The sequence below is a fragment of the Cyanistes caeruleus genome, chromosome 2 (genome assembly GCF_971803275.1).
Source record: "Cyanistes caeruleus chromosome 2, bCyaCae1.hap1.1, whole genome shotgun sequence".
NCBI lineage: Eukaryota > Metazoa > Chordata > Aves > Passeriformes > Paridae > Cyanistes > Cyanistes caeruleus.
The window spans coordinates 20468268-20494813 of record NC_141702.1 but is presented as its reverse complement, the minus strand read 5'-3'; the positions used below and the strand labels follow the sequence as shown (position 1 = coordinate 20494813).

The window sequence follows — 26546 nt, the reverse complement described above, 5'->3', positions numbered from 1 at the left end:
CTTACTGCTTGTAGTGCTTCTGCAGCACAGCTCACAGCTAATTACTACACCATCAGTTTCCAAAATGTTCCCTATCCATCTTAGTCATTCTTTTCACCAGCTATTGTCAGGAGCTTTACATATTTGAGAGCATAATCTTCCTTTGCTTACTATTTGTTTTTATTATTATTGTACCATTATAATCTCATTATAGCTTTTTCCAGTTTCAATTATTGTATTTATTTTTTTTCTGAGTCACTGTAATTGTTTTCAGTTTTTAATAATGTTTAAAATTTTCACTCTCCAAAGCACACATTATCATTCCCATTATAAAATTCAGCTAAAAGGTTGTCAATAGTCTTAGTTTGCACTAGTCTTGGATTGATGTTTTTGCCATGCATGATACAACAACCCTGCCTTGCCAATGCCTCCAGCTTACAAAGGTAGATTCACTTTTAAACAACAGGCTCATCAGAATATGAGAACTCATAGGAAAACTGCTCTTCATATTTGAGTGGAAGAGAAATGTCTTACAAAATTCTTAAAGCCTAGGAACATTACAAAGTTATTCTCCACTCCATCCAGCTGTGGGAATTACCGGGTTTCTACTCTGGGTGTGATTTGTAAAACTACAATTTTTTGACAAGACTCTGAACTTCTCTGAGAGAATGACTATTTAGCTTACAAAACATAATCACTTCAATGAAGTGTAATGAAGTAATCCACCTCTGACAGAAAATAAAACATTCTCCTAATTTCCTAAATATTTCTCTCAAATGTGAGATTAAGTGTATATCCACCAATCATGCACACATTCAAAGAAATTAAGTAAATAAGATCTGAAAATCAATCCTGAAATGTTTTCCTGCACAGAAATCCTGTAATCTCTCAAGAACCCACTCAAAACAGTACAGCTTTATATGGTTGCATGACTTGTCCATAAGAAATGTTTGCAGAAGTGTTGATTCAAATTCTAATGATGCAGTTTTAAAGTTACCATAGATATATTTTTATCACATCACATTAAATTAATTTACATGCTACTGATTTGCCAGGATGGATTTTTCCTAGAAATAGAACTAAATGCAATGATACTATAATACTTTTAAGAAATGAGTACTTCTCTTTGTCAAATAGCTTTGGACCTGAATTTATCAACAACTTGGCAACAACCTGAGCCCTTTATCTACAAACATTATCTAAATATGTGCACACAACCCACTGTAACAGTGACAGAGCTTTCATCTGCAACAGGAAAAATACTGCATTCTGCTCAGGAAACACTTTTCAATGCTTTTGAGAAACGTGTTTCAGCATTTAGTCCCATGCAAATCACATTCATCATACCATAAGCATGTAATATTTGCATACTTTTAAAATTTGATTGAATTCAGCAGTTAGGACACAGTACATGCATTTACTTGCGTACAAAATTAGATTAGGAAACATTTTGAATATTTTGTGATGCAGGATCACTGGAAGTGGGCAAAGATGTATCTTGTGGATGGGTGTACTTCTCAGCAAGGCACAGCTTGACAATCCTGTTAATCCTCATTGCACTTCTGGCTCATTCAGAATTGATGCTATGAAATTGCTCTTCAGCTTGTTCATCTGCATAACAAGTGATCTCTGATCACTTCAGAGCCAGAAAGATCCATCCCTGATAACATCAAGATAAAAGTTAAAAGCTCTGATGTTACAGACGGCTGGGAATAAGATAGTAATTTAAGTGTAATCTTCAGAAGAATATGCAAGCTACATTGTACAGGTAACAGGATGTGGTGAAGAATATATTTTTATATATTTCAGGCTGCTCCTGGAGCCGTTAATTGCCAAAAAAGCAACTTCCATATGGTTCATTGTTTCCCAAAGACCTAGAAAAGATCATGAAATCTTTTAGTTTAGTCACCATTTCTCCATAGACATCTACATTTTACACAAAAATTCCAGTCAACTTGGTTGTCTAAATCATGACCTTTTAAAGAGGCACACATTTGGTGTATGCCGGGGTAGTGTCAGCAGCAGCATCTGCACCTTGGCCACTGAAACACCAATGACCAGAAAAAAATTACACAATAAGAATGAAAAAAAAAAATTGTTTCACATACAAGTTTAAGAATACATATATATATTCACTTCCAGTTGAGTGCTGAACTGGGCTAAGCCTGGTTCCACTTGTTTCACAGCTATTCTAAAAACTACCTCTTTTTACTGCCATCACAACCACCTTTTGAGACCTGTCTTTCAACCAGTATCTAGTCCATAACTGCTATAATGGAGTGATGTTTTTAAAATCATCTGCATCGTCAGGAAGCTTGTAGCACTCTATATGCATTTGGCTGAAATTAACTGAAACCTTGAAGAAAATTTCTGCATCCCTGGAAATGTTCAAGGCCAGATTGGATGGAGCTTGGAACAGCCTGGTCTAGTGGAAGGTGTCCCTTCCTACGGCAGGGGGTTTGGAACAAAAGGACCTTTAAGGTCTCTTCCAACCCAAGCCATTCTGTGATTCTATGACAAGACCTACTGTCATTTAAAAATGTGAAAAGCTATTACAGAGTCTAAACCTGTAACTCCTTACTAACCAAAAAGATTATACACAATTCAGGTTTTATATAAAATGAATCTAATTTACTACTGGAGTAATCTTGATTTTGTTACTTTGAGTACTGGTATAATAGTGACACACTTAGAGAATTTTCATAGAATCATAGAATGGTTTGGGTTGGAAGGAGCCTTTAAGATCATTTAGGTCCATCCCCCCTACCATGCGTAGGGAAGTTTCTCAGTTGTCCTTGAATTGTTCTAGTATAAACAGTGAGCTAGAAAACTTTCCAAACCAGTTTTTTTACACATTTGGATGTAAATTACTTGACTGTACAGATACTAATGTTACTCATAGATACCACTGTTACAGAAGAACTGCTGACTTGCATAACACAAGGCCTTACACCTGGAAAGTAGAATACAGAATATAAATATTTATTGAAACCCCCTAATTTATTTTATAATCGGTAATATAAGTTTTCTCAACCACGATGGGCTTACTTCTCTGCTATATTTTTTTGTTTGTTTCCAAGTTGTCTAAAATCCTCCATTAAACTGTTCTTCCAGTTTTCACTATAGTTTTCTCTAATGTCTTTGAGGAAAACAGTTTTAAGTGCTTTGCTGTATCAGGTCCTCATGGAGAAAGGAGTCAGACTTACAGAAGCTTTCCTCTCTCATGACAGAAAGCCTAGGTGCCAATTCTGTATCATTTTAATGTACACAGCCACATTTGTAAATCTTTGCATTTTTTTAGCCAACTTGAGGTGATCTGGAGGAAATTTAACTCATTGAACTCTAAAATATTACATTAATAGAGTCCCCAGAACCATTAGTGAACATCCATGCAGAAGACAAAGGTACTTTTGAATTGCAAACAAATAGTCAAGAATTCTTGCATATATCACATTCTCCAAAAAGACAAAATCACTGTAAAATTATTTAATTACGCTACATGCAAAAATTAGTTAGTAGTTCCATAAGAAATTGTGTATATAGGCAGATTAAGTCATAAAGTTACCATCCATTAGGAAGATATTAAATGTGACAATGCAAAACATGCTTATGAAGAGACAGAGACATACGCAACTCTACCAGAGATGCTAAATTATGGACAACCTTTATCATCATCGATGAATTTAGAGGAGTACCAGCTCAGAATACCTGGAAAGGAAAAATGTTTCTCAAAAACAGATCCCTGACAACAGAAATCAATTGTGTTAGAGAAGACATGCTGTTTGTGGGAGTCTGGAAACTCAGTCTAAATAGCAACAACACTCTGCTGTGACGGCCGTACCTTCACCTTGGCTGGCCACAGTGAGACGGTGAATGTAAAAGAATGGAATGAAAACTCCATCTTAAACTTTAGCACCTATCCAGAAAAAAAAAAAAAAAAAGAAAAATAACCTCAAATCAATACACAACAGCAACGACAACAAAAAAAGAGAACCCATATCTTCATTTCTGCTGAAAAATTAGCTCGCTCTTGGCACTATCCACATGACTTCAGATAAAGTTCAAAAATGAATGTGCTGTGCACACATGTCCAATACCAGGAGGAAGAAGAGGGGAATGACAAACCAAAATATTTTTTACTGCAAGATAAACCTCCTAGGCTCTCCTAGAATGCTCAGTGTTAAGCCAACATCAGATTTCTTGAATGGGGAAAGAAATATTTATGGTGCAGTATTTATACCTCAGTCAAAAGCTCCAACAGGAAGGCAACGAAATTCAAGTTAAATAACGACACAGTTTTGTAGGAAGCCATATGTCTTCGATAATGCCAAACAAAGATGCCAGCAACAGTTAAAGATGCTCTGAATTTTACAGCCAAGCATTACACAACATCAAAAAGCTAAGAATGTGCTAGGCCAAAAGACTACATTAATCAAGAGGAAGTATAGTGGATAGAAACTTGTTTCTTATATGATTAAAAAAAAAAAAAAAGACAGAAAAAGGAATTCACATAAGTTATAAAGAACAAAATTAAAAGATCAAATAAATGTAGCAAAACTTGAGAGGCAGTAACAAACAAATCCTACAAGGAACTGAAAAATATTGGGCATGAGAATCTGCAAAATATCTAACAAACTGATAAAGCTGTCAATTTTTAAAAAAAATTAAAATAACTACCAACAATAAAGAAGATTTGAGTTACTTGCTATGCTGAGTTGTGAAATGTCCTAAGCAAAAGGAAAACACAGAACATCAATGAATATATCTGTGATCTGTGATTGAATTACAACTAAAGGAAATCACAATGATGAAATGGCATAGGATATCTTCCACAAGGGCCTAAACAATGGCGTTGCAAAAGAAGAAAGATGACCACAGCCTCCTCACATAAATTACTGGAGTAAACAAGTCAGAGACCAACTCTAGCAGAAAACAGAGAATGCATCCCAGCAGCCCAGCAGCTATCACTTGCAATGGTTTCCAACAGAGCAATATCGTCACATCTACAAGGTTGACATTTTGAAGATGTCAACTTTAACACCAAAATCTGCCTTCCAATAAGAAGGTGAATCTCATGACATTTGCAAGGACAAGCCATCAAATCTATCTCATAGTTTACCCCTCCTTGAATTTTAATTCAAATAACAAGTACAACCAAAATCAAAAAGACATAGATAGATCAAATGGTTTGGGTTGGAAGGGATCTTCAAAAATCATCTAGTCCAAAACCCCCTGCCACGGGCAGGAACATCTTTCACTAGATCAAGTTGTTCAAAGCTCTATCCACCCTAACTTTGAACACTTCCAATGACAGGTCATCCACCACAATCTTCTTCCAGTGCCTCACCACTGTCACTGTAAACAAATTCTTCCTTATGTCCAGTCCAAAACTACCATCTTTCAGTTTAAAACCAATGATGCCTAATTCACTACAGTTCTTGGTATAAAGTGTTTCTGTCTTTCTATAAGCCCCCTTTATAAGCTGAATGGTTTATGGTGCAATCTATCTATTTTCAAGTAAACACTAGAAATGAAAACACAATCATAATGAAGGCTTATGGCCTGCCCCACATGAAAAAAAAAAAATGGCAAAATAAAATACGTTTAGTCCTTCAAAAAATCTCAGCCTATGCAGACTGATGTGCCTTCATTTGCATCTTGAGTTAATAGTTATGAAACACCACAGGAGGCACCCTCATGGAGCCAGTCTCACTGAAGCAGTAAAAAGTATCTCAAGGGCCCCTGTCCAACCTGATGCCCTGCATAAAGAGGCTTTCTTTTGGATGATACCAAGACCCTTGTGTTTGTACACAAAGGTATGTACACATACCTTAAGCACCATCCAACAGCCTACTTCTTACTGAACATCAAAGTAATTTTGTGTCTTTGAGGAGCACCATTCATCACCATTGTATCCAAAACCCAGAATCCATTCAGATTATCTCAGTCCCTGTCGCAGTAACAGTACTTGTAATACTGCTAAAGAATCTGAAATGGAAAACCTACAAAATGGGGGTTTGATGTCTACCATTGCCACAAGTACATCAAGGCTTGGAGTGATGATCTGCATTTCTCTAGATCTTTCCTTATTAGCACACTGACCCCCATCACATAGCAGGTCTTCAATGAAACAAGTACCATAAGCTTTTCATAGAATTGAAAAAGTATTTTGCTAATGCTATGGCAGTTCTTTAAGTTACTAAACTGTATTCAACATTACAAACTGGAGCAAAGGTGACTGCCTCATTGCCACCCTGCAGCCTGGGGAAAGAGTTCAGAGTAAATCCAGTCTCTTCAGAGACCAAAAACCAAGCAGGCTTCTCCATTCCTAACCTTGGCTATTTGAGCTTTGACTTTTCACTCCCCATAAACCACTCAAGAAGTATAACATAGGCATAGGATTTATTGACTCATTTGAACAATTTATTCAGTTTTAATCTTTGAAAACCTCCTCACCCTTTCCAGCATGGTTAGTCACCTTGAAACTGGTATCATAGAAGGAGGGCTCTAAAACAGGAGGTAAGATCAGCAATCAAGCAGGGATTTTACTGTATCATCAGTATGAAGTTTGCCACTTCAACTCGAGCTCCCTGGATTGGCACATGTCTTCAAGGCACACAGTCCTCAGCACTGCAGGGGATGCACTGCCTGCTTCTGCCCACAACCTGCCAGTCCTCCCAGCCAGAGCAGAGGGGAGGAGGAGGTCCATCTCCTCACTGTCTCTGTGTTCAGAACTATAGAAGAATTCTCTCCACAGAGAACTTTTTGCTGAGTAAAATACTTAAAGACTGCAACTGGGCATGGCTCAGGAAGATGACACTCCACTTTGTGAGGTGTAACTTGTTCCACAAAAGGCTAAGTTTAATTCTTAGACAGCAGCCTGTACCTTTCCAGCTATGCCCCAAAAGACCATGCCACATAAGCATGTTCAAAAGAATCAAAGGCAAAAGAAGCTTTTAGTTTCTGCATTAGTTAGCAACAAGTGCACTTCTAAACTTTTAGATTTTCCTATTTATGAAGCACTTCATATAAGCACTCACTACTCTCCTCTGAGCTAAGCAAATATTAGCAGCCGCAACCACTGGCACATACCAACTCACCACTGTGTTAGGAAAATGATTTAAGAGCAAGTAAAAGCCCTCAAAGCTACAAGATAAGTCTTCAGTGAAAATTAAATAGATATTTTACTGTTTGAATGGTTAAATGAACAATACCTGTCACCAGACAAATTTGGACAGATATTAATAAAATGAATGTCCTGCTAAAGGGGAGGCTTATAATACAGTGCATTTGTTTACTGTGTCTTATCAGTATTACAGTTTCCATAGAAACAGGAGAGAGAAAATTTTAGCACTGGGCAACAAATTCTAATGATCTTTGGTAAAGAATCATTATATATATTTGGTGCAAATACATCACATCAGAAAGATTTACACTCAGGTACATGAAGCATTGATCACTAGTCCTAATGGACAGGTGTTCATGGCTGTAGATGATTTCCAAGTCTTTATGGTAAGGAAAGAAAGGAGCCATCTGTAACACATGGTATTAACAGTTCATGCCATGATGATCCTTCCTCTTCAGCTTTTCAGTTCTGTATTGTTTCCTCCAACTGCCCTCCAAATTAGAAGGGGAGCAGAAAGTATTGAAGCATTTTCAATACATACATGCCTTTCCCTGAAGCTTATCTTATCCCTTACATTTATAATCACCTGCAGCTTAACCATGATGTAATTTCTTATGCCTTGTGGGCTGATTTCTGTGAGTCACAATTTCCAAATATATTTGTGAAGGTGGTTCATGAATTAAACTTCTGTCAACTGAAGCCTCCAGCATTGTTCTGCCCATGTTCAGTATGGAGGCTCATGGCTCACAAGTTTTAATGGTACAGTACAGAGGATCAGTCCTTGGTTTATAAAGGACATTCAAGAAGCCATTACATAAGGTAAGAAAAACTGCAAATGCCCCCATGGCTTTTTGTCATCCCATCGTTATTCTTTGGTAAGTTTAGGTTTCCTATATATACCACTGAAAATCTGCAGATGATTCATCCCCAAGATTTGCTGTCAAATGAGCACAGTTGTGAGTTATGCATCTCATAGTTTCCCTGGTACTGTATTCTTACCCTCACTTCTTCCTGGATTTTAGGCTGTATCCAGATAAGACCTGGGGAATTCTGGGACAGCAGCTTTGGCCAACTACATAATCAAACCCTCTCACTTAAGCATTTAACTACCTAAGTCCAACAAACCAACATATTTTAATAAAATTAATATAACCTAGAAGTGACAACATGCATCTAATCTTCTACAATGACTTTCATAGATATACTGAAATACCAGCCTCCTTTATTATGAAATATCTTTGCTTTCTCTGCTCCTTCCCTGCCCCAATGATCTTTGTCTCAAGAAGGATAAGCTGATGTGTCCATTTTTGCTGTTCCCAAGCTCTTCCCCTGCTTTTCCCTGCCTAACAGCATCGCTCCTCTCAGCTGGGAGATTGGGAGAGATTCTCTGGAGGTACAGCTGGTGTCTTAACCAATGCACAGTCATACTGAGACGACTAAACCACACGCATGGAAACATTTGCTACCGTTTAATCTCAAGTGCAGAGGGTGCAGCACTTCCTATGGTAATATACTTCTACAATAAGCACCACTGATGGCCTTGGGGAGCATATGCATTATTGATGCAGAAATGGTTGATATTTCCCATCGTGACAGAAAGGAGACAAGTAGTTAAATTGCTTCCTGTTGCGTATGACTGTAGACATTAGCAGCTGTTATTTATAGTTCCTATAGTATCCCAAAAGGCAGGAGAACCATGTCATACAGCGTTACTACAAATAAAATCATTCTAGCAAAGAAAACCATTTTATACATACAGAATATCACTGTAGACTGGAAAGCATTAACAGCTCAGATGTTTTGATAACAAAATGTATGTGTTAGTACTCCCACCCAATCAGTTAATACAAGAAGATTTAAGAAGGACAGGAAAAACTTTACATTATTTAATAAAGCCAGCTAAAAGAAAAAAGGTACATCTGGAAAAAGTCTTCACCAGTACATCAGTGGAAGGGGGATGTCCTTTGCTGGAAAATGCACAACTAGAATGAAAGGGAGCTCTGATGGTTTTAATCATGGAGATGCTTGCATGCTACATCTCTTTTAAACTGTTATTCTATCCTAGGTAGTTAAATACTAGTCCAAAACATGAGACAAACTATTCCAAACTAAGAAGCATACCTTAGAGCAGGAAAATACTGTTCAGGCATCTTATGAAAATAGAAGTTATCTAACACTGTGGGCATCTTACATACAGAACTCAATTCCCCATACTTTTCACTTTTCTAGTAAAAAGGGGTGGGAGGAGTGGGAGGCAGGTGAAGAAGGACAAAATAAAGCAAACAAGAGTTTCATAAAACAGATTTCTTTTAAGAAGTTAGCAATGTGAGTTCTAGTGCATATTTTTTATAACTTACATGATAAATTCCGTTATTCCCACAAACCTGAAAAGAAGTTTTGCTTTTCAAAACCTTGAAGAACTGCCACCAAATTGAAGGATTGTAATAAAAATTATGTGAATCTAGAATAAAAGACTGGTGGTCACTTCCAGTGCTGTGATTGCTTACTCCTCTCAGGACTGGGTGTCTTCAAAGCTCAGGAACAGATATCTTTTTAAGATAACAATCTACTTGCACAGTTAAATTGCAATTTAAGTGAAAAAAGTAATATACTTAATTTTTTTTTTAAATGGTTGCAAATAAAACATATCTATTACTTCTATACTTTGCACAACTGACTTATGTATGATTATGCATACCAGCCAAGAGGTCTGTTCTCGCTTCAGAGGTGCCTCACTGTAGCTGGAGAGGGAGGACAGAAGTGAGGAATGCAGATACTTTTGTGTAGGCACCTCTGAGAGCTTTAAAAGGTAAGGGAATAGATTTTTTGGCCCACAGTCAAATTTCTTTAAGGGTAATGAAATATCAGTGTGGTCTACTGAACCCACGTAAAACCAATTAACTCAAGAGTCCTTCAGCACTATAGCTATATTCCTCTGAGACCTATAAGAATTCCCTGTGCTCCTCGCCATTAACTTAAAGTTGCTCTAGAAAAACATACTAACATTTTTCCTTACTCACTGTATGAGTAGAAATGTCTGTATTTTGATTTCTCTGCTCAATTACACACTCTTTACCTCTACCCACACACTGTCTGTGTTGGCCAAGACATACCTTTTGGCAGTGAACTTCAAAACCATGTTCCTCCGCAAGAGAGTGCCCGTGTACAGCACACTCACACACTCGGAGCCCCTCAGTCCATGTGATTTACATACTGCCTGGGCAACCATTTCACAAACAGATGAAAGCATGAAAAAATAAAAATCCAAAAGCATGGCATATAGAAATCAGTCACTCTACATAGAGCTTTCATTTATCAAGACTTACTCACGTTATTAACATGGCCAGTTATCAGAGCTGCCTGCAGTTTCTGCGTCTGATGATGCACATTTCTCTCTTCCTTCAGCAGCTGAGCTGTACACATTGGAATGCTTTACAAAACATTTCAGAAGCAAAGGTCAAGTAAGCTTTCTTGAAAGGGATACTGTTTTCTGGAGAGAATTTCCTTCCTACACACTTTTAGCTACCAGGACTCTTATGACGTTAGGCAAAGAGACTGCGAACACGCATGCCCACGTCTGCCTCTAGAATTAAGCCTCACCAAGACAGAATTCTTTCTTCAGTCCCTGTTTCCCCCACACATATGAGGGTGAGAGTGTTGGGAAAGTGCTATTTTTCAGCTAAAGGTTTACACCCAGTCCCAAGAGCACAGGGGTTAGGCAACACTTGCCTTTCAGGGGAGTATTTTATCAATCTTGAAACATTTAACATGACATCTAAGCATTAGTGAAGTATTTTGTTTGTGGTTTTAAGACTACATAATTTCGGCTGAAGCAAAATTGTGAGTTCTCATAACAGTAATAGGAGCGGAAAAACATCTCCCTGGACGAGATAGTGGTAGTAGAGGACCTGGAACTCCAAAAAGGTCTTTGTACTATGCTTGCAACCAACTAGGACACCATGCAAAGACTGAAGCACCAGCACTGTGTGCTGTGATCATTCTTTTTACACAACAAGCAGAATGGCACAGAGGTCTGTGCCAGCTGGAGCCTTAAAACATTTTTATGCTCACACATATCCAGAGTCTTCTAGCCTGACTAATTATTTTAAGTGGACTAATATGTGTTAATTAGTTTTATAGCTGTCTTAATACTGAGGTCTGAGGTCCTATTGGTCATGAGATAAAAGACTTGGCCCCTTTGAAGTATGAGTCTAGCCCAAACTGCCTATATTTTTGCTCTCGTGGAGACCATATTTTTAGTGGATCGAGATCAACAATCCTAGGTATATACAAATCCAATAAGACAAGGCAGTCTTCTGGCTTGTTTGAGATGGAAAGTGTCTAGTTCTTTATTCTAGATAGACATCTAGCAGTACTAAGTCTGAAAAGGCCATTGGGTATTGCCACTCATCATTTCATCAGTTTATTCTTTTACAGTCCAGTTCAGTTCTTCCTTCTTCATCCTCTTCTGGAAATCTCCAACACCTCTACAGAGTCATGGCAACAAGTATTGCTTGTAACAGCCCCAGTAATGAGTTCTATTTATTTTTTAATTTGCAGAAGTTGGCATCCTATGCCTGTCCAACTAAAAGCAAAACAACCTTGACACCAAGGTAAGAGAACTTCCGGATTAACTAGAAGATTTAGAAAATATTTATTCTTCCTTTATTTTCTCCCCTCTAATTCCCATTTCCATGGAAACTAGGATGGAAAGTACCAGCAGGCAGCCTGCAGCTGAACATCTGAATGAGAATGCTCATGTTTAACTCAGCAAGCAGACAGCAGGTGAAATCTGCAGGAACTGTCTAAAATCTATAGCTACATCTTGAAAGCAAAAGGACAACTTCAGTTTCAGCAACAAACTTCTAAAGAAGATGATATATCATGCCAGTGAATATTCTATGTGGCACCAGTTGATAATCTGACTTCCCCTTTGATAAAAGAGGATATGATAGGAAAAAAATTATCACAATGGCACAAGGCAAGAATTCATCCCAATTAATTTAATACTTCAAAACATTCAGATGGAAGATATTTTGGTAGTGAATATGGTAAAGATATTTTTGTAACAGGACTTTGGCTTCTGAACATTATGTTGCAACTCCTTCTGTGGAATCAAACTGGCTGCTGTACAGTTCATATATACGCATTGTCAGCCCAGTCATCTGGATGGCTCTCCTTACAAACATCCATTGCATTTCAATAAATATACACATATACATACATATAAAAATTAGCTAGCAGCAACATATTTGCTAGTTATAAAACACCTTGGTTTTGAGCATTAATTCACACTACTTGTATTTTAAAATCTAATAAAGTAACACACTTGTACTTAAAGAAAAAAAAAACAAACCTATGTTAACTTCTTTGTCCAATTTAGTAAATTTTAGTGCAGGAATTCTATTTAGTACCATCTTAGATTTTTCTCCAGTTCAATATTTGATCTTCAAGCAACAGGAAGGATAGCAAACAAGCAAAGGATGAAACATTCCTGTCTTGGGCTGCACTTCACCCAATGAAGAGATTGGTTATTATTAAATTCCTGCTTTTGTATATAAAGCAATTACCACTCTCTCAAGAAGATATTACTCATTCTTTGCAGAAAGCAGAACATCGGTCACACTTTTTTCAGTGCAATTTTAGGCAATGCAATGGACAAAAGAGGATGATTATAATGAAGGATTTAACATCTTGCACAAGTTTGATATCAGCACACAAGAGCTGACCTGAAAATGTGTTATGAAGAAACTTGAGACAGCATCAATCTTTTTTCCTTTTTTTTTTTTTTTTCTAAAAGTGTTGCTTAAAGTTAAAGAGAGTTATTTTTCAGAATCAAGTCAGCAAGATAGCTGCAGATGCTCTTTATTTTACCTATGTTCTCCTTCTGGATGAGAGGGGAAATTCAAGATTACAGCGTCAAAGAATGAATCAGCCCAAGAAGCTGCTAGTGACTATTGATTCATTCCTTCCTTTGGGATCTTCAGGGGAGAAAATGAGCCCAAATTTGCAGTCCACTACATACCAAACTCACGACTACAATAGAAAAGAATAGTATAGAAGCTGTTTGTGCAATTTCCTCACATGATAGAAGACTAATAATTGTGTATCAAGAGCACAACAGAGATAGACAAAACACAACTATCAGCATCTCTGCAGCACAAGAATGTCCATTTAACAGCTGCGGCGATGTAAAAATCACACTGAGTGCCTTCTGTTAAGGAGCTCTATTATGTTTTACTTCACCAAGTATATTTGTGCACACCTTGAGGATCATTTATTGTGCTAGATTATGACAAAGGGAGGCCTGGAATAAACAAAAATCAAACTCCAAAGAATTCATTCTTCTACTCTAAGACTGCTTAAACACAGAATACACAAAAGCATAAGATTTCAGATATATTTCCTCTTTTTATTTGCATGAAATTTTCTACAGCTAAACAACCCACATGTACTGCCTGAAGAGTTCTATTTCAAGCAAGACTGAAAATAAAAATAAATTTTACAAATACATGCATTTAAATAAAAAGCAACCCACAGCAGTGTACATTGACTTCTCTGTTTCAAATCAGGATTCCTACCCCTCAATTTTTTGTTTTGTTTAGGAATGCCAAAACATATTGCATTTAATGACTATCTTCATTTTGAGGGTAGAAACCAAGGACACTGCTCATACTGCATGAACAGCTCTCTTATCCATTACCATATCCAAGAACCTTACTAAGGGAGGGAAGAAGGACAGCCTTAGTGTCTGCCTAAGGTTTACAGAAGTGATTCTCCAGTAATGGAAAAGACTTCTGAATTGGCTGAAGATTTCCCAGTAATGGGGGATGGATTATGGCTGGGAAATGTTTATAAAGGGAATATGAGCTGACTGCATGTGGTGGTACACAGAGGGTGGTGGATGTCCATCAAAAGGGGTGGGTTATTTCTCCCAGCTGGAGTTGAGAGAGGATTATAATTCAAGAAAATAAGCAAGCTGTTCCCCACCAGGTCATTAGCACATTCACACTGTTTCCCCTTACGATCTTGTTACTAACACGTGTACAGAGCATGTAGCTGCTTTTCTTCCAATTGACTTTATAACTGCTAATGCAGCCTAGTTGTTGCTGTCTGGTTAGGAGATGGAAAGAAACTGAGCAGGGCCATCAACAGAGTTCTTACAGTATGGTTATGGCATACAAGATGAAATTATAGAATAAAGGTGTCTGGTCTGGGATCTTTTGCTTCTTGAGTAGTAGAGTATGTGACAAACACAGTATCTGGATACCAGCTAACATAATAGCAAGCACACATTGTGCCAGTGCATGCTAAATGAACTTTTAATTAAGTAATGAAAATATCATTAATGGAAAGACACAAATAAATTGACACTTAAGAATTGAAACATCACTCTCTGTTAGCAAAGCTTAATGCAAGCAACCCATTAGATGTATTCAGTGTTTTATCTAGAGAATTAGATTTTGTAAATGCTTTACATGTTTGAAAATTAATAATTCTTTAACCTCTGAAACACCTAATCTCATTAAATATATATCTTCTTCCAAAACTGCATTGCTAAGGGGTGGCTGAATTACCATTTTTATGCTCCCTTTTGAAAGTCTTTGCAGGATATATTTTTATAGCTAAGTTAGAAGCACTGAGAATAACAGTTCACGGTAGAAGTACTTACACACCATCACCACTGGAAGGAGATCCTTGTACCTGTTTTTCCAGGCATAGCTCTCTTCCCCAGTTTACAAATACAGAATAGCAATACTGACAAAGTGTGGTCACTTCAAACTCCTACACAGCACAGGAAGGGACAGGGAGATGTGCAGAGTACAGGCAGTCAGGGACATATTACTTCTCAGGCTAATTGCATATATTCCCCAAGAATCAAACTTAGGTCTGAAGGGCAGCCAGACTAAAGGATGGCCTGGCAGCATTGGCCCCATCATTCCCAAGGGCTCATTTCTTTCCCTGGGCTGCAGCTCCAGTGCTGATAGCATGAAAGAGTCTGGTCACGGGGGCACTCTTGAATGAGGAGCCCAAGAACATCAAGCTGCCTGCATTTGAACTGTTGAATGAAGAAACTGCTACTGCCTCTCTCCCTTCCACTCATCCTACAGCATCTTGTTTTTTCCTAATGGTTTCATCAGTCTCATTGTATGGTTCTTCCCCTCTCTCTACTCCCATCCCTCCACCTAGCCCATTTCTCCTTATCCTTCTCAATTTATTAGGAACACCCAAGTCTGCACATTTCTCAGCTCCTCCAGATGTCAACAACTGAACACAAACAGACCTACAGCTCACAATCAGGAAATTTTTATGGGCTCATTTAGTGAGAGTGGATCTGGACAAGATTATGTATTATGTATACATTTGAATGCAAATAGCACATTCCCCATTTACACAAATTTACTGAATTTCATAGTTTCAGTTTGGACTAGTTGATTTAGAACTAAAGTCTGGCAAGACAAAGGTTCATTCATCTCTAGCAGATGCAATTGATCAAACTGTTATTCAGTCATTCTCTTCCTCAAGAAAGAAGATGAAAAATCCCCCATGTCCTGTCTGAACTCTCCTTCTCTCTGCCAAGGGTTTAAACACTGTAAATGGGGGAAGTGAAGGAAAATGGAACACAGATTTCATTTACTTTGCACCTGCTCGCAACTCCCCACTATATAGTAGGAAAGCATAAAAAAAACACTGCAGCAGTCACACAGACACAATAGAACTTACAGATATTTTCACACTTAAGTGTGCTTGAGCTGTACAGCACCTGTTACATAAAAAACCTGATAGATTTCCTCTTCAAAGAGCTTAGTTCAAAATTTTCTAAACCAAATTTTACATTAGCAAGCTCCTCCTTTATTTCTTATGTCCAAATGAAGGCACTACTGAAGGTGACTGAGATTTTAGATAAATAGTTTTCTTGATATTGGTTGTAAAGGCATATTTTACCCTCTCCAGATAAATGGTCAGTCTTACTGCCCAAAACCAGGCCATCATTTCCTGTAACTCTGGCTTTGATATCTACATTATACACTTCTATATAGGTAAAAAGTTTGGTTGTCAGTGAAATCTGGATCAAGTTTCTGTATTAAAAATAAAAGGAAAAAAGTAATTGGCACAGGATATCAGCAAAGGAGCACACAGACTGGGCTGAGGTCATAACACCAAGTCAAATTTTCAGGAAATTGTTATGAAGGCTAAATTTGTCTACAATTTGTTTGCTAATTATAAACTTTTAAGTTCTTGCTGGAAGGGGTATGATATTAACAATCTTACTAGAGTACTTCTATCATGTTCACAGTCTAAAATGAAAATCAGATTTTAAATTTCATTTGAACATTAGCAGGCAACCACAAATCCCACTACAGCTCAACACAGTTGTCAAGTTCTCTCTGTAATTACCTTTAGTGCAAACTGTGCCTGAAATACAGGTAACAGCAAGCCAAGGAGCAAACTGGTTTATTTTAATGGTATCTACTGGGTGAAAGAGGTATGCAGATTTAAGAGATGCCAGCAATCACATGTATTCTATTAAGAAGATATAGGAAAAAAAGCAATATTTTTCTTCCTACCTATCTAAAATTAGTCTGTCAAATCATACCCAGAGTTGCATATGCAGTCAATTTATAGTATTTTTGAAAGTATTTTAAAACTTATTTTAAAATAAATTGGTTTTTTATGTAATAAAAGAATGGAAAATTAAATCATGGCTTTCTTCTCTTCCAGTATCATTCACATCAATTTATTTTTTCTTTCACAAACACATCACTCTAAGTTTCTTCCTGCACAACAATAAATTATTGATAGTGATACTGCTTCTGTCTACTCCTTTAGTCTACTCTAGTCTGAAAAATAAGCAAGCATTTATCTGCAGAGTTACATACGACTTAATGCTTAGTACTTCTGTGAATCAACAGGACCAGACTGCAGACTCCAGTTTTAAACCCCGTTTCTTGACAAAGCAGTAACTTTCTAATTAAAAATGTAGAAATATTCAGAAGTTCATACAAATAACTTTATAAGCGAGATCTGACAGCAACCTCTACAATTCTGCCACCTTCAGAATGTTAGCAGAATACATAAAATCTTCACATGAAAGCAGATAATTTAAACAAAATATCCAAGTTAACACTGCCTGTAAGATAATTTCAATTACCATAAATAGCAAAAAGGCTTCTCTATATAATCCAATTTATGTTCGTGCTTCTTCAAATCATATTACAATATTAACACATTAAGAAAAAAGTTTACCTGTGTTCCTGTCAGGTAAAATACAGCAATGCTTCTGCAGTATGCCAGGCAGAACCTGTGGCAACAAAGAAACAGGTGTTAATGGATATATATTTATATATTTTAACACCATATGAAGAAAAGTCAGACATTTCTGGAATGCTGCATTTGCTGCATCTGATCAAGGTTTGTGCTCTCAAACTGAACTCAAATTAAGTATCATGTGATGTAAAGGTGAATCCTGTTCATCAGGAGCTGCAAACAGAGAAGAATCTTGCAAAATGAGCTGCTTACTACTTGCCTGTAAAGTTAGCTTCACATTCTCCCATTGATTGCAATATCAAAATTTGATTAAAAGAAAATAAGAACAGAATCAAAAATGCCCAACTAAGAAAGACTATAGGTTATCAGTCAGTGATGCTTCTGTCCCTGATTTCGCACATGTGGCCCTGGGGTTATGGCATCCAGCTTGTTGTAAACCATTCAGGTCCAAATTCCAAAGCACGGCATTTTGCCCTCCACACAGCCAGTTCCAGTGGACAACATAAAACTCCAGAAGCTTGAGTAGGAAACTCAAGGGAATGGGGACAGAGAAAATCCACATTTTGTGGTTCACCACATCCACCATGGTGCAATGCTTCTGGCAGCCAGTGAGAAATGCTGCAGAAGTTCACCACCACCACTGGCCCTTTCCCACAGGCAGGATCTCATCCTTCTTCACAGATTTACTTATTAAATTCATCCATTTTGGTGCAGACTTTGGTACTCCTACTAGCAACAAACTGTACTTAAAGCACACAATATTCAATTTTAATCTGATTTAAAATCTAGAATTTGCACCATGGATAATGATATCAGCATCAGTAAAACTGTAGCTTAATTTTTAATGGCTTTTCTTTTGCTGCTTCTGAGAAAAAGCCAATTAAAAATCATGCTCTAAGATGGCATGTTCAAATTTACCTTTGAAGATCAACACGCACCCTTTAAAGTGTGAAATGTAGAAGAAATAAAACCAGTTAGTTTCTATACCACCACTATCAGGAAACCTAACTTGGATTCCAATCTCTAAGAAGACCCCAAGCACTACCACAGCTGGCATTAAGTTCTGAAAGTCCAGGAAGTAAAATACTTTAGGGAATAGACACATTTCTATTTTTTCCCCAAAGACTGCAATTGCTGTTTGGCTAAGATTAATAACCAGGGATGAGACTGCTCAGACCCAGACATGTACAGCCCCTGGGCAGTGACACACGTCCCCACTCTTCCCTGCAGGACTTTTCCAATACTCACTTTCACAACGCCCAGGAGGACAAACACCTCAGCTTGTGTGTCCTCCAGCAAAACAATTAAAAGTCTTAAGAACCTTGCTGCACCATGCTTCCTCCTGAATGCACACATGCAGAGGCAGGGCCATTGCAAAACACTGTTTTTATTGCAGTCATCACTCCGGGAGTCAGTCTGTGGCCAGAAAGCCTCCCTGAACAAAAAGCAATGGGTACAGCTGACAGGGATGAGAATGGTCTCCCCGTCCAACTCATCTAAATTTTACACAAGACTCAGCATTTAAATGTATGCTTTTACAAAAGTAATTCACTTGTTTTGGCATTAATGTAAAGCTAAGCTTGTGGATAAGAAGTAAGAAAAAATCAGCTTGCTTTACCCCGCTTCATAGGCAGCAGGCAACTTGGATTTTGGGAAGAAATAACAATTTTCTGAAAACCACACTCATCATTCTACAGTGTCTCTTACATTTTAGAAATTTAAAATAATCCTAATTCTTGGAGGTACAATGCCATATGTACAAACTATAGCATCTTCCTTACGGCCATGGATATAAATAACAGCAGTCTTAGAGGCATCCAAAGCATAAAAATTAGAATCAGAGAACAAAGAAATCCTAAAATGAGCTGAGACAGTTTTTCAAAGCAGTGTAACACAAAGAATGAATTTTAAAAACATACTGTCTTACTCAGACATAAAGTAACATTTAGTTCTTCAGGAATCTGTCACATTTTCTTCCCCACATTCATGAACGATGAAGAAGCATTATGAATTTATCATGAGCTCCCAGTTAATCAAATTAAGACTGAAATTAAAAGTAGAGACAAAAAAAAAAAAAAAAAACAGGTCTGAAGTTGGAAGACAAATCCAATGGGAAAAAATAAAAAATGTCTCCAGAAAACAGTTTGCCCTTCCTAGTAGCCTGGATATAGATAAAAGAACAGACATATGAAAAAACACAAAAAACATTTATTTGTCCCTTTCCTTCACTCTCTTAAGTGCTAAGTACGCAAACAGTACGGCAAAGTCTTAAACAATGCTTCCTGTTCCCCAGCCTTTTAACATGTTTACCCTGCACAAAGCCAGTTTCTGGCTGGTAGGAGTTTGATATCCACCTCCCACTTACTTATCTACAGTATACAGATTTTTACACTGTACCCATCTCCATGGTATCCAAGAGCCTTTTCACACTGCTCTCCTCCCACTTTCTCCCCACTTTGTTTCTCTGCTCCCTAGGGAAACTGACAGGAGAATTCCTCAGCAAAACTGTCACCTTTCCCTCTGCAAGCCTCTCCTTTCCCCTGCTGCTTTCTTTTCATTCATTTGCATGTTGTAATACCCAGTTTTCTGCTTAAAATGCCCAAAATGCCTTATCAGGCCCAGAGATTTTTCTCTAATTTTACAGAAGCTCCTTAGATTATTTTTTTCCCCTTTTGCTTGTTTGAAATTTACCTACACAGGCAATTTGAGGGAGAATCTTTACCCAAAGCAGACTTGGACTGGTTTCTGCTGTAGAAATCAAAATATGTGAGCATCCAGAGGGATTTACATACAAGGGGAAAAAAAAGGCAAAAGAGAAACAGGTTTCAATGATATTAACTGATGATTTAACCTTCAGTTGTTTTATAAGCTCTCAGCTGGGAGTTAAGGCATTGAAATACTAAATTAAAAATGGACTCATAGATGCAGAAACAGAATAAATAATACAGCAGGTGGTATGTCCTTCACATCAAGATGCTTCCCTAGCAGTAGGCAAATTAACTTTGGTCAATGGTATACAGCTAGACAGTCCCATGTAGCAGAAACATTGTCTTTGCTTATGATGCCAAGACAAAAGCATTTTTCAGTGAAAAACACTGATTGTTGTGGTTGGATATTGATTCGGACCTATTTGCATTTGTTTTCATTATAGGTTGCTGTGCTTAAATATATATAAATATTCAGCTGTCATAACTTGTGTTCAAATTTTAACCTGTAGCTATACATATATGGGTACTCAGAAAGCTCCTCAGAGCAGCACAGAGTAGCTACAGAGGTGGTTTAATTTTAATAAAGGTCATATTTTTTATAAGTTTGCTTGGAAACTTTCCTTTAATTTCTTTAAAATAAGACAGATAAGTCCTTTGAGTGTTCAGTGCACTTTTTTGGGTTTTTTTTTTTAGAGTGATATAACAAGCACTAGAATTTATTCCTAAAAAACAGTTTCAGTTTGGAAAGTCTTAACTTCAAACCCACTAAAAAAATCCCCACTTTACAGAGAAGCAGAAATGTGAAGCAAAATAATTTTCCTGTGCAAAAAGCCTCTGTGAAATGGATATCTACTCACTTAAAAGGATCTGCTGCACAGAGATGATCAGGCCTCTCTTTGGTACTGAATGATAAAAATGTTTTGCATTCTACCCCACTTATAATTGGACTGCTAAAATAGCCATAGAGAAATGAGCTAGATACTATTTTTCCTTCTCTATTTACACTTTTTTCTGCTAAAAATTGAGTCAACTGAAAATGAATGCTTCACAGGTCCAAATTTGCAGAACACCCAACTCAGGAGTCCGAGTGCTCGATAAGAGAAATTTAAGGCAGAACTTAACAAGGATTTTTACTGTGATTTTTAACTTGCCAGAAGGAAAGCAGCTCAACTTGGATTTCAGGTCCAAGATGAGACAATATTTTTCTGCTTTTTACATTCTACAAATCCACTGAACCTAAATACAAGAAAGTCAGAATATACCCTTTTAGGCATGCCAGCCACACAGGTCCTGTTTGTGGCCCTTGGGGTTACATTCAACCATTTACAAGGACTGCCTTAGGGAGAACCCCCAGGGCTCCAAACATCCCTCCCCACAAAACTATTACAGTGAGCATGTAAAGCATTTTGATTGCAAGAATATGGTAACATTCAAGAAGAAAATGTGTCCAGAAAATACTGGGAAAATCCACAACAATTTATAAATCTTCAGAGAAAAGAGATTCCAGAATTTGAGATTTGCTCATATACTGACGGTTGCAAAGAAATAGTCCATGGGCACAGTCAGCCACCAAGCATGCCTTGCATCTTCTATGGAAGCAGCATGGTGACAATTCAGGTTAGATATTTGGGTGTGATCCATTGAGGTTTTATCTTTTTGTCTTTCAAACATTGTGCCACTTCTTTGCAAAAGAGAGGCACCTCCCAGACCTTGCCACCCGCACTGCTCTGTGCTAAGCACTGCTGCCTTCCTCCCATCCACACTAGACTCATGGAAATAACTTTTTCTGTTTTCATTCTAACGATCCCATCCATTCTCTGTATTTGCTTTTCCTTATATTTGTGTCAGGGCTTTTGTTTCAGGAAAAAATTTCTTTGTCAGCTACTACAAAGTGGGTTTGGTATAACGTTTGTAACTAGATCTTAAAACGCTGGAAATTCTGTGCTCATGCTTCTCTGAATGTCTTCTGTTGCCTCCTATAATTAAAGGAGTATATTATATTTTTGTTTTCATTTGTGTTATTGTTTCCATCTATTTTTGGCTTCATACCTGATGATTTTAGATGTCTCTGTCCCATTAGCACTGTTGAAGAAAGAATGTCTTTGGAACCTATTCACTGGTGCTTCTTAAGCAGAAAAGAAGCATTTGGGATTTGACTGCTCACAGCAGTCACTTTACCTGGCAGGTCTGTAAAGGTACCTGACTTCAGACAGGGTGTTAAAAGTAGGCAAGGTTTCCTGTTCACAAGCTGTTGGGTGATACAAACCATCATAAATCAAAGGCTTATCATTACAGCATTACCATAATTCTTTCAGAGCAGACAGGCTCATACAGGATAAGGGAAAATTGTTTTAAACTAAAAGTGGAGACATTTAGATTAGATAGTAGGAAGAAATTCTTTACTCAGAGGGTATTGAGGCACTGGAACAAGTTGCCCAGAGAAGCTGCAGATGCCCTTTCCCTGAAAGTGTGCAAGGTCAGGTTGAATGGGACTTTAACCACCAACCTACTCTAGGGGAAGGTGTCCCTCCCTGCCTTATGGCACAGGGGTTGGAACTAGATGATCTTTACGATCCCTTCTAACCCAAGTGCTCTACAATTCTATGATGATTCTATGCAAGCAGGTGGTGCAGCAGGCTGCATCAAGGCTCCTTGCCTTCAGACTTCTAACAATGTGCAGTTAGTTCAACCTACCAAAGCCAAAGCTGAACTTCTTAGCACTTCCACAAGCATAATCATATTTGGTTAAGCTTTTTAAGGGGTATCTAGTATCTAGTAACTATTATCGAACAAACATCAGTTATCACTTCCATTCCTGTAAGAACTCAAAAGATGACCTCATTACTAGTGTGCCTCTTTTATGTCTCAATTTCAGTTGTTATAGATGCAACCTACACCAGCATCTGCAACAGTTCCAAGTTCCTCCTGAAACCAGTCCTTGAAACATCTTGCTCTGGCAGGAAAGCATCAGGACCAGTGGCACCTGCCTTCCCAAGGCTTACTCCAAAACCATGTGTGTTCCCTGTCAGAGAAACACAGACCCCACTTGCAATGGCAAAGCTGGCCCAAGTAGAACATATTAAGACTTGATTCTTTTTTTTTATCTGTCTGGTACTGCTGGAAGAAGTAGAGATTTTGCAAGACCTTTCAATCATTCCCTGTGAGCTGTCAGTTCCTCTGCCCTCACAAGGAAACAACCTTTCCTCTTAGCTCCTGATGAGACGCGCCCTGCTGCAAAGGCAGCTGGTGCCAAAATGTCTCTCACCCAGGGTGGTGTGAGTGAGAAGCCTGTCTTGTCAGTTCATTTCATTATATTCTGATGAGATAGCCCAGACTTGTCCAATTATGTCTCCTCAAGATTTTACTAGATTGCTATTGTCCAATATGCTATTGTCCAATATCCAATTTTGCATATATGCTGATGAACATCCAGTATCCAATTTCATATATACACTGATGTTTTAATTCCTTTTACCAAAAGCTAATTTAATGTCAAAACAGAACTTGCTAATGATTTATCTGCTTTGTGGGATTTTTAGTAAAAGTATATTTTTTTATCATCCTCTGCCTTCCCCACCATTCCCAATTAGTTATCAAGAACATAAATAAAACATGATGATTTTGTGGAAAGGAGAAGTTACAATGAAAATAAATAAATCATGTTGGCCATATATCAAACACATTGGCATTGTATCAACATATGTATCATTGCACATCTTATCACATTTAAATATGTATATTGTGTCCTTTTTTTTTTGAATAAAAGGAAATGTTAAAGAAGATGAATTTAAAGAATATTATGAAAATATTCCAATATCCATATTAATATGTGGTCTTTCAAATTGTATAACATCTCAAAAAATGTAATTTCTCTACAAGCCTTTCCATGATTAAAGGAAGTAGTGACAGCAACAACAGAAGGAACTTTCCCATAGCAGAGATTTCAACAAAAGGTGACAGATATTTACGTAATGAGGAAATCATTGACTGCATTATCCACTTTTTGTATCTCAATCAAAACTAAGAGAAAGTTACTCCAGAAGAGAGGGTATAGTGCTACAGTGACCCCAGATAACATAGCTGAGCTCCTTGCACTGCCATTGGCTACATTATTTCTTTTATCCAGTCACCATGACAAGCTAAGCTGAAACACAGGCTTGATAATTTTTTCATGACCCAGGAAAGAAAACATGATAACCATTATGACACTTTTCAGAGTAATGTTATCACGAATCTGCATTAGCATGAACTAATTATAATTGCCCTATGATTAACATGAACATATAAACATGATTCATATAAACATGGATCTTTTAGAAGTTATCATCTCAAGTATAATCAGGATTGTATTTCATAAGAATATAACATATTGACTAAACAGAGTAACTAGCCAAGCCTGAGGGAAAAAAACCTATGTAGACTGGAATTAGCTCTGAAGTGATTCAAAATAGCACCTTAAGACAGTCTTCATACTTAATATTTACTTAATAGTAGGAAATTTAGTGCTGGCAAGAGACACAACTCCTATTTATTTCTAACTTCCTTTTCAGTATTTAGACACTTAAAGAGCAATTCACCAGCAAGAACAAAAAACTCTTTTATATCTTTCATTTGCCAGGAATTTACACTCTTGTCTGACAGAACAAGGCTTTGCTGCAGTGATACATACACTTGTGACCTCTGGGTCCAATTACCGTAACTGGCAGCACTTACGAGAGATTTCACAAATTATTTAAGATGTCTCAGACTAAATCCAGCATAGTAAATATAGGTTCGTTTGGAACTTTTCACTTTGTTGTTCAAATAATTGCACCACTACACCATTGTCCAAAACTATGCCTTCAGAAATCTGGAACAAGGAATGTCAAAGTGCTCTGAATCTGAGAGATGATGATGATGATGTGGTCCCTCCCAGACTAACATTGCTGGAGGAAGAGGCCAAGACTTTTCAGTTGATATTTTAATTCCTTCTTCCGAAAGTAAATGAACAGGAGGATAAACTTCAGGACAAAAGCAGTTGCATTTTCAACTTTCAGGTGAAGCATTCCCAAGTATCTCCTAATCTGATTGACAGCAGACTGACCATGAACCAGCAGCATGCCCACATGGCCAAGGGGCCATGGCATCCTGGCCTGTATCAGAAATAGTGTGGCCAGCAGGACTGACCATTCTTCCCCTGTAGCTGGCACTGGTTAGGCCACAATTTGAGTTCTGTGTCCAGTTCTGGGTCCCTCAATTTAGGAAGCATGTTGCAGTGCTGAAGCATGTTCAGAGAAGGGCAACAAGGCTGGTGAGAAGTCTGGAGCACAAGTCCTCTGAGCATTGGCTGATGGAGCTGGGATTGTTTAGCCTGGAGGAGAGGAAGCTCAAGGGAGCTTATCCCTCTCTACAGCTGCCTGAAAGGAGGTTGCAGACAACTGAAGGTCAGTCCCTTTTCCCAGGCAAACAGTGACAGGACAGAAAGACCCAGTCTTAAACTGCATCAAGGGAAGTTTAGGCTGGAAATCAGGAAGTTCTCAGAAAGGATGATTTGGCACTGGAATGCCAGGGAGGTGGCAGAGTCACAGAGCCTGAAGGTGTTTAAGAAAAGACTGGATGTGCCACTCAGTGCCAAGGTCTGGTTGTCAAGATGACGTTAGGTCATGGGTTGGACGCAATGATTTCAAAGGTCTTTTCCAACCTATTTGATCCTGCGATTCTGTGATCAAATATACAGTCATTGCACACATTCAGCAACTAAAAGAAACAAATCCACTTTCCTGAGATTGTACCTAAGGAACAAGTTTTTGTGTAAAATAGAAATCACAAACACTTCTTCTATCTCTTACTGCCATAAGCAGCAGTGACATCTCCATCTAATGGCAATGCCTAGATGCAAGATATCCTGTCTCTGGCATGATAGGATTATGTGGACCATGGGCACAGAAATAAATGTGGCAGATCTCTAGTAGTCCAAAGGTCAGCCACGACTTTCCATGGAGACTCTGGAGAGGTAAGACCTCAAGCTTCATCTCGTGCTGAAGAAGGGATGGCCAGATCAGCTGTCTCAGGAGTTTGCAGGACTCTGGAGCTCAGGTCCTGCATGTCCTACAGCATAGGTTCTGCATGTCCTACTTGCAGAGATTCACCCAGCCCCTGCATTACACCCCTGAGCTTCATGTCCAGGAGGAGCAAGGAGGGGAACACTTCAGTTAACTAGATATAGCAAATACACAAGGCTGGACAGAACACATCCAAGGGTTACAAGGGTGATGACTGTGAGTCCTCTCTGTCTTGGAAGGTGGCCACCTTCTCAGGGCAAGAGGTAGAGATATCCTGAGAAATAGAAGGCTAAAGACATGCCAGAGATTTTTTTCTTGTGGAATCTTCATCCTTGAGATTTTCAAAACTCAGATGAACAAGCCCTGAGGAACCTGCTCCAACTTTGAGAGCAGCCTGCACTGAGCAGAGGCTTGGACTTGATG

At 38.1% G+C, this 26546-nt stretch overlaps 1 protein-coding gene across 19 annotated transcripts in view; it reads right to left on the bottom strand.

Moving 5' to 3' along the window:
- DLGAP2 (DLG associated protein 2) overlaps positions 1–26546 on the bottom strand; it is a 443370-nt gene that overhangs the window by 348977 nt on the left and 67847 nt on the right. For 17 of the 19 annotated variants that reach the window (XM_086876001.1, XM_086875999.1, XM_086875978.1 and 14 more), the window contains exon 2: positions 17354–17408. Coding sequence is in view for 11 of the 19 variants with exons in the window: in XM_086875978.1 (XP_086732104.1) it covers positions 17354–17408 (55 nt within the window). In the remaining 8 variants the exon portion in view is untranslated. Of the gene's footprint in view, positions 1–10435; positions 10581–17353; positions 17409–26546 lie in introns of those variants that run through there. The other 2 variants (XM_086876003.1, XM_086875995.1) reach the window with 2 other exon arrangements.